General features: G+C 44.7%; 1 protein-coding gene across 2 annotated transcripts in view; it reads right to left on the bottom strand.

Moving 5' to 3' along the window:
• Window positions 1-2,905: 2,905 nt before the first annotated feature.
• LOC119979595 (CTD nuclear envelope phosphatase 1-like) overlaps window positions 2,906-9,684 on the bottom strand; it is a 40,141-nt gene continuing 33,362 nt past the window's right edge. Inside the window, exons 8-9 of one of the 2 annotated variants that reach the window (XM_038822055.1) lie at window positions 9,151-9,207; window positions 2,906-3,608 (exon numbers count right to left, since the gene is read on the bottom strand). In XM_038822055.1, coding sequence (XP_038677983.1) covers window positions 3,569-3,608; window positions 9,151-9,207 — 97 coding nt within the window. In that variant the 3' untranslated portion in view covers window positions 2,906-3,568. Of the gene's footprint in view, window positions 3,609-3,762; window positions 9,208-9,684 lie in introns of those variants that run through there. The other variant, XM_038822056.1, reaches the window with a different exon arrangement.

The raw sequence follows: 9,684 nt of genomic DNA, 5'->3' as shown, positions 1-9,684 counted from the left end.
CCAGGTAGATTCATGACACTTCCTTTGCCCAGGGGCATTCAGGGAAGAGTGGTGCTGTTGTGCAGGTTAACTCGGCACAATCCAGGAACATACCTAGATCACAGAGATATACAGCAGAGGTGGCCATTTGGCCCATAATGCCTATTCTGGCTCCTTAAGAGAACAGTCATGCTTACCCCTGCTCTCTCAGTCCTGTTTTGTGTCCAAAATCCTTTAAGTTCTTGAAATTGACAACTCATTGTGAATTAGTTCCCCTACACACGTTTTAAAAAAGAATCATTGATGGGAAGTGGACTGGGAGGATTAATATGGAAAGACAGTACACTATAAATGGTATGATTTTGAAAGCATTCAATGAGCAGGGAGACCTTAGTTTGCATATACACAATACCTTAAAAGGTGGAATAGGAAGTTGACCAGATGCATAAGAAAGATATTGGGTTATTGGTTCATAAATACAAGCATAGCATGTAAAAGCACAGATATAATGTTAGAACTTAATAAATCTCGGTGGACAATTCTGGGCACTGCATTTTAAAGGAATAAAGGCATTGAAAAAAAGATAGAGATGGTTTACCAGGACTGGGGCTACAAAGGATTGTTCTCCTTGGAGGGGTGACCATTAGAGGTTTTGATGAAGTAGATAGAAACAAGAATCATTTACTCCATTAGGAGGGCCAATGACTAGAAGGTCATAGATTTAAAATCACTTGGAAAATATCTAGAGGGAGATGAGGAGAAACCTTTCTCGACTCAGAATTTGGAATAAATCTGTGAACTCTGTCTGGTTCAAGCTTCAAAGTCCATACAATTGCAGATTATATTACAAAGATGAAGAATAATGTATAGCTTCACAACTTGGCTGCGCATTAATTGGTTTAAATTAATTCATGGGATGTGGCTTGTCGTGGCTGGGTCAGCATTTATTGCTCTGAACGTAGGCCATTTCAGAGGGAATTTAAGAGTGAACCACATTGCTGTGCATCTGGAGTCACATGTAGACCACTAAGGATGGAAGATCTGTTTAGTGAACCAGATGGTTCTAAAAAAAAAAATTTCATGGTCATCATTAAACTTATTAATTCCCAGACTTTTATTGAATTCAAAATTTTGGGATTTGAACCCATGTCCCCAGAGCATTATCCAGGGTCTCAGGATTACTAGCCCAGTGACAATACCACTATACCACCACCTCCCCTCAATAATTACTCAAACCACACTGCAGTACAATCAAAGACAGGAAAAAGTTGTCATTTTTTTTTCCAAGTTTATTCTTCTCCAGAAGGTCCAAATATGTTTGGGTTTTGACATTTATAAATAAATTTCAAAATACATCATTTTAAAAAATACACACTGCCTCACCCTTTCATCAAGTTATAACAAGGGCATTAATATCCTGCCAATGACCTTTGATAACTACCAGCATGATTAGGTCATTTTTAAACATACAAAAATATTTCACTCTGATCTCTGCATGTAAAGTGATACAAAATCTTCTCCAACTTCAAGTCTATCGTAATATAAACAGTGTGTGAACTACAGGAGAACTTTCCCCTCCTTCAGACCACAATGGAGGCTTTTGCAAGTGTGGATTTATCCAATAGGATTGAACACATTAGTACTGATATCATACAGGAAAGAAAAGTGCACGTTAGCTGATACACCCATTACTGTTAAATCACCAGTGACAGACTTGCACCTTGTTGCTCTGGTCTATCAGCAAGATTGTCAAATTTGAACAAGTTGATCTGTGAGATGCTGTCCAGTCGAATTATAACTGGACTGAATTCCCAACTCATTTCACCCTGTATGGTTTTCAATCTGCTGGGGCGTGCCAATTCTGCTACACACAGATTAAACCTCCCCAGAAACAAAACCATTGCAGTATCATTTACAACTTGCACTTTTGTAGCAGCATTCAACATAAAACATACTGGAAAATCTTCGGGGAGACTGGATATGAAACAGAGTGGAGGGGAAAAGAGGTAGGCTGCCAGGAAGCCAGAGAGGTGTCAACGCAGAGAGCATCAGGTAGAACATTGCAAAGTAGGGCAGAGCCAGCTGAAGCATCCGTTGGTGAGGGTGGAAAGGACGGAGAGGGTGATGCAAAGGGGGCCTGCCTCTCAGAAGAAAATGTAGCATTATCGAGTTGAAGTGGCAGGAAGCAATACAGCCATTTTGAAATTACACCGAGAGAACGGGGAAGCAACGAAGATGTGAAGGAGGGTTTGGAGTTAGAGTATGAGGGTGGTAGAACTTTGAACAAGTTGTGACGGGCCAAACTGGTACATGAACTACTGATTCCTTCCAGCTTTTTCAAAGGAAACAGGTTCATTGTGACTCACTAGAGAGAGACACACAAAAAGGAAACAATAGGAAATCTGTAGTAAAAGGAGCAAAAAGCTTTGGACCTTCACAGCAGCTCAAACAGCTGTCAATCTCAATCAGCACTGTGAACGAGACCCTTCAGCTGAACCCAGCATTTTTGATTAAGGGTCCCACCTAAAGACTCAACCCACTTTCATTTTCAAAGACCAACCTACTACCCACTTCCAGTATTCTCAGCTTTTGCTTCCTTGACATGGTGGATCAACCAGCAAATCGAATCTGGAGGCAATAAGCGAGTGTGACAGCATGGAGTACAGCTATTCACAGCCACGTGGCAAACAAACACTCAATGAGGAGGTTCTTACTAAAAAACAGGATCTTCCTGACACCCTGGTTTGCGGCACGGTAGCACAGCAGTTAGCACTGTTGCTTCACAGCGCCAGAATCCCAGGCTTGATTCCCGGCTATGGTCACTGTCTGTGCGGAGCCTGCACGTTCTCCCAGTGTCTGCGTGGCTTTCCTCCGGGTGCTCCGGTTTCCTCCCACAAGTCCTGAAAGACGTGCTTGTTAGGTGAATTGGATATTCTGTATTCTCACTCAGTGTACCCGAACAGGCACCGGAGTGTGGTGACTAGGGGCCATTCACAGTAACCTCATTGCAGTGTTAATGTCATAAGTAGGCTTACAATAATAAAGATCATAATGCTAGTAATTCTATCACTTTTCCGCATTTCTTTTGTTGCTTCTTCTCCATTGGCCAACAGGGTACAAACTTCAGCTACACTAATGCAGAGGAAGAGAGCGCAGGGTTCCTTGGGTTGAGACAATAGAATAAAAGATAGAATCCCTACAGTGCAGGAGGCGGCCAGTCGGCCCATCGAGTCTGCACCAACCCTCCAAAAGGGCACCTTACCTAGAACATAGAAAACAGAAGTAGGAGGAGGGCATTTGGCCCTTTGAGCCTGCTCTGCCATTCATCATGCTCATGGCTGATCATCAAGTTCAATACCCTGATCCCGCCTTCCCCCCAACGACTTCATATGAAGGCAGGAGAAAACAACTAGTGCACCAACATGCAAGTTAGGAAGAACCTCTTTACTCAAAAGGGCAAATATTTGGGCTTGCTCTCCAGTCAGGGATAATCAAGTACACGCATCAGCTGGACACTTACGATGGGAGGACGACGAGGAGGATACAAGAAGGATGTGTCAATGGGTTTGTTCTTTGTTTTTCTTATAGATTAAAAAGTATATATGTCACTGAAATATGTCCAAGTCAGCCTGTGAAAATAGAAACAGTTTAATCACATTTACAACATTATCCCCAAAGCATCTATTAAAAAAAAACTATAAACCCAATAAAAACATAAATTGACTGTCAATAAAAACTGCAGTTTTTAAAACTCAAATTATGTTACTAAATTGGATTTTTTTAAAAAACAGATGTACTCCTTCCACGAATCTACCCATTCCCCCCCCAAAAAACAATGAACCAGCAATTTTAATGATAGCCTATTTTGGATTGACTAGCCGGCACCAAGAGCCAAGTGTTTGAGCAGCATTAGGGCCAAGCTGCAATCCTATTCTCACACAACATCCACACATGTGCAATTTCCAGGAATGCTTGCTGGATAACAATCAGGATCCAGATTTTGATTTATCTCCCTGCTCACTACCAGCGTTGTTGAGGCGAATCTCCGTAGTCCTGGCAGAGATCGGCTAACCAGAAGCAGACTAAGGATTGAAACAGTCGTCTCGCTAGTCTGCATAAACGCTACTATGAGCGATGCAACATCTACTAAATCACACAAAAGAATATCATCAGGAAGAACAAGAACCGCGGTCACACGCAAATGAGTTTCAACTTGCAACTAAAATTGTTCACGCAACATTATCAGTGGTTCGCACTAAAGTAGGCCCACTCTACAAAGCAACAGACTGACTAGCTACAGTAATCCAATTACAAAAGGACCAAGAATTAAGTGATGCCTCCCATATTGGTGAATTACAGGGATGGCAGTCAAAACTTTGATTTGGGCAAATTCTTCCAACGATCACCAGATTAGGAGATGGCAATCCCACAAAGTTCCTCTTGGCTGTCTTCTGACATAGCTTTGGACTACTAGTCCACACTATTATTTAGCGGTTAAGCAGTGCTCAGTAAGTAAACCCAAACAGCTGTCGGCTAAACTGTGCAAAAAAACATTCTTTGATGCTTGAATATACAGTTTTGCGTTACTTCTATACTCTTCTAAATGATAAATGCTCAAATACAGGGGACAAGAATTTTCAGCCACCCCAAGTAATTTATATGTCTGTATTGCTCAAGCTGTGCAGTGAAGAAGAACCAACACCCCCCAGCACTAGTTAAGAGTTAACACCCACCAGCACTAGTTAAGAGTTAACACCCACCAGCATTAGAAACTGCTGAGCTTAAAAAGACCACATGGACTGGTTCACATTATTCATTAATGGCTGAGTAACGCAACAAAGCTTTCATCAGTCAGCTGTCAAAAATAGCAATTAGTGCCATTCGGTTTTTCCAGAATCCAGCACAAAAATTATCAGTATATCCAATTAAAAAAACAAACTTAACAACTGGGCTCTGGTAAGTGGTCTTTCAGCGCTAACTCTCATAAAATGTTCAAGCAGGTGACTTCCAAATGCAGGCTCCTCTTTTTAAAAAAAAATATATAGCACCCTGATAAAACAATTAGCTTTGCCTTTCTTGTAAATATAAGACACAGGGCTCTCTGTTAACTCATGGGCAGAAACACAGTATCGCAGGCCCATCCCCAGGAGCCCTTAGAGGCAGGTTCAGTGGATTTTAAATGACCAGGCCTCGTTAATGTTATTATTACTGATCAAAGCAGCTACAAAGTAACCTGGCCATTAAAAGTGTGAGGTTGCTGCCAGAGTCAATTTTAACTGCACCCCTCACCCCTTCATCCGAAGTGTGGTTTTTCCCTAGGCTTTGGAGGGTTTCAGGTTCAAAATTGAGGCTCCAAAGTGTAGACAATAATATAGCGAAAGAATAAGTAAAGTCACCATAGTTCCCAGATGACTATAGGCTGCTTTCCCCTTTGAAGGGGAAACTGACTGGTGGTGATTTAACCTGAGGATCACTAAACCTCAGGCGAGGGGAGAGGTTGAGAAGGCAGGGTCTTCATGAATAACCTCAGCCGGTATGGAAATTGAACCTGCGCTGCTGGCCTGGCTCTGCATCGTGAACCAGCTATCCTGCCAACCGAGCTAAAGTTCACAATGTACTTTTATGTACAAGCGCGGCAGAAAATCTACTCCCTTTACACAGATTTCCCTAAAAATAGTTTCAATCTACATGTAAATATCCTAATTAATATACCAAACCTCTATTCAAAGACTTCATATACAAAAAAAAATTGAGTAATAAATGTTATTGATAATGCCTTTCTTGGGTAGGCGGAGATGTGCAAAGGTACAAATTTCCCCCCCATTCTCAGACCGAGAAAAGAAACCAGGTCAGTTATGAAGGAATCAGGATGTCATTTTTAAATGGCGACCCGACTCCCGGGTGCCCCCAACACGCCTCCTCTCATCTGCTGGGGGGCGGGGGGGAGGACCTCGGGGCCCCTGCACCCCATCACATACGGGCAAGGCACACCCTGGGCCTGATCCTTAGCGTAAACAAAATGCCAGCTTGGCACCCTGTCAGTGCTCCTACCAGCCGGTCTGGGCCACCTGGCAGTGGCAGACTGGCACCCAGGTGGCATTGCCAGGTTGCCAGCCTGGCCGGTGGCCTCCAATCACCTGGGAGACCCCCTCCACCCCGCCACCGTTCCCCCTAGTCCCCATTTGTGGGGACCAGTACTGAATGGTGCCCAGCAAGGTCTCCTAGGCGAGGCCGGTAGATGCAGGTTGGCATTTGATGCGATAAAGGCAGAGGTAAGAAACCTTAGATCAAGAACAACCTCAGTATTCAAAGGAACTCGGCTTCATTTTTGGGCCTCCGTGAAGAATGCCCCGCCGGGGCAACACTTAGTCCCATTTCCTGCACTGGCGAGTGGAGAACCCATGTGGCATTGCCAGGGTGCCCAGCTGGCAAAAACTACCACAGCAGAACATACTGAATTGCTTGGCACAGAGACAACCTTTTTGGCTGCTGCCATCAAAATGGAGTGCATAATCAGCACAGAAATTTTAAATTCCACGGGTGGGATTCTCCCAAACCCGCGCTGGTCTGGAGAATCCCCGCAACCGCGCCACGCCGCCGGCACACGATTCTGCTCGGAGCGGAGATTCGCCACCATTGGCACCGGTCGCTCTACCCAAGCCGGATGGGCCGGGCGGCCTCTCTAACATGGCAGAGTCCCACCGGCACCGTCCACACCTGGTCGCACCTCCAATGGGGCCTAGCCTGCGATCAGGGCCTGCAATCAGAGCGGGCCGACCTCGCTCCCCGGGCCTATTTTCTTACATGCCGGCCCCTGACCTCCCGCGCCATGTTGCGTCGGGGCCGGCATGTTGAGGGAGGCCACCGCGCATGCGCGGGTTGGCGCGGTGCACAGTTCATGCTGGAATGAGAGGTTGGAGTGGCGTGAACCGCTCCAGCGCCGTGCTGACCCCCTGTAGGAGCCAGAATCGGTATTCCCAGTGGCGAATGGGAGAATCCCGCCCCATGCATCTGTAAAATATGCCAATTTATAAATGGCCAGATTGCAAAGCCAATGCTACCCATTTTAGTCTCCAGCTGCTCATGTCCACTAATTGACTCATCCTCACAACATATATCCATTCCCATTTTTCCTGGTGTTAAATATAGTAACATGTTCGGACCCAACAGTGTGAAGTTCTCCAAAATCCTGGCACAGTTTAAGTCAAATATATGGAAGCAAATACTTGCATTTACATTCCGTTCTCTCACATCTATCCAAATATCCCAAACTGCTTCCCATCCAACAAATTTATTGGAAGCACAGTTACTGTTAGGTAGGAGAATGTGGGAGCCATTTTGCACATTATAAAGTCCCACAAACAGCAATGAGGTGAATTGCTAGTTTGACCTGTTTTAGCACTACTCGTTGGGGTAGGATGTGAACCAGGACACCAAGAGAATGTGCTGTTCCACTAATAGCATCACTGGCTCAAGCCCTAGGGCCGAACATGATCCTACAGTCTTGCTGGTTGAGAGAGGGCGCACTGCCAGCCATACCATTACATTTATGCAGCAAAACGGCGCAAAATGGGATTGCAGCAGTGCAATGCCAGTTACATGAATGTTAACAGAGCAATTCTCTCAGGAAATGTTTATTTAAATTAATAGACACCCACCCCCGGTCGTATTTTATGGCTGGGATTTTCCGGCCCTGCTGTGGAGAATGAGGCAGGCCAGCCAAAAGTCTATTGACTGTCGGCGGGACTGGAAGATCAGATGATAGGCAGGGCTAGAAAACTCTGGTCTATGTGTGAGCAGAGGCACGGGGGCGGGGGGGATTTCCCAGCACTCCTGCAGCGTGTTGCTCGGCGGCGGCGGTGACTCATCATTGGCTGCCAGTGGCATCGTCTGGTCCCTCCAGTGTTTTATGACGTCTTGCATAGCTTGCCCCTCCCGCCACGGGGTTGTGGGAGGGGAGGGGGGATTACCTTCAGCAGACCAGAAGATCCTGCTGGCGGGTAGGACGGGTAATTCTTGCGCATGGACCTTTCAGCTGTGGATAATTAACACATCCCTGCTTTCACTTGTTAACTCTATCTTTCACCCTATCTTATATAACACACAATTTTCAGCAGCAGAGTAAAGAGCAGAAATGATGCTCATTTTGCCCCACCTTAGACCAGAGGGGCCTGTCTAATTCTGGTACTGCCATAAACCTTCTCATCTGCAAGGTCCAATACCGTGGCACATAGATCATTTTACCTTTACCTATCGAGTCCACAAGACATGTCGAGAAAGAGAAGAGAAAGCAGGTTGAAGAGAGTTATGGTCAAATAAAATGCAAGATAATAGTGGAAATCCTGGTGGAGATGAACAGGATTTCAACTGAAATAACCAGTCACTGATGAGGAAAATCAGATTTTAGGCAAGGCTGATGGTTACAATGATAGTTAAACTGCACCGCTTCAGGCCATAAATGAAGTCATGATACAGATCACCCATTATTGTACTAGAAATCAGATTTTATTCTTCATTTGATATGCAATTATTAATACTGTTTGATAAAAGCTGAATTGACAGAACTATTCACACCTGGGAGGCGCTTTATAAAAAATTTAGGCCCAAACAAAGCCTTGTTCTGGATTTGTGGTTTAGCACCATTGACAGGCTCAGACTTGGGATCGCTTCTCCTGGTCAAACAGCTGGGTGAAAACTTGGCATTGTTTGGAAGGACGGAGCAGATAAAAAAAGCTTGCCTCCCTTTCAATGGGAAGCAGCCTGGTCACCTGGTGACCGTTAGACCGATAAGTTAATTCTCATGAAACTGTCTTTTGTTTTTTTACATAATTCAAACATTAAAAAGGCAGAAAGAACACTTCAAAAAGAAAACCTCCAACTCAGACAACTGAGCGAAGTTCAGCTCCAAAAATACCACTTTATAAACAAAAAGATATATTAAAATGCATTGGACGATGCACAATTTCAGCACTGATTTGAACGTGTGTAACATTCACATATCTATCTGTCCACGCAGAAGTAAACAGGTCTTGACTATCCACTGAGCTTATGTAACTTCATGCATACTCAGAATCCCTCCCTGGAGTGCAGGTTTCACAATGTTCAAAGCGCAGGAGGGGATAGCATGAGCTGGCAACAAGGGTACACCAGAAAAACCTAATGTAATGTCACCATAGTCGATGTTGGTGAAGATTCCGACTGAGGACGGACCGAACATCCGACGTAAATCTGAAGGGAGCAGACAAAAAAAAAATCAATTTAGAGCACAACTGACATTTTCCCACCCCCCCCCCCCCCCTTCACACCCCTGCCCAACTCCCCCCACCCATTATTTTCTCCTCTCCATCAGATGAGGCAAACTCCTGCTGGGACGCCGGTTCCACAGATGTCAGCAGTCCTTGCCACTTCTCTCTTATTAAATGAGAAAGCCCGAGCAATGGGTTCCTCCGCGAGGTCATTTGACCACAGTGGGAGGAGGCAACAGCATGGGTTACTGGTTAGTATTCGGCAGCAAGAATTCTTAAAAGGCATGCAGATAGAGGTGGATGGAGTCCAGCGCAAACGCTGACATGGAATTAAAAAGCAAAATACCGCCAGTGCTGGAAATCTGAAATAAACAGCAACATTTCTCGAAAATACTCAGCAGGTTAGGGATCATCTGTGGAGAGAACAATAGAGTTAATGTGAACTGTTATCAGATAATGT

This window comes from Scyliorhinus canicula, chromosome 16, assembly GCF_902713615.1.
Source record: "Scyliorhinus canicula chromosome 16, sScyCan1.1, whole genome shotgun sequence".
NCBI lineage: Eukaryota > Metazoa > Chordata > Chondrichthyes > Carcharhiniformes > Scyliorhinidae > Scyliorhinus > Scyliorhinus canicula.
This window is presented reverse-complemented; position numbering and strand designations above follow the sequence as displayed.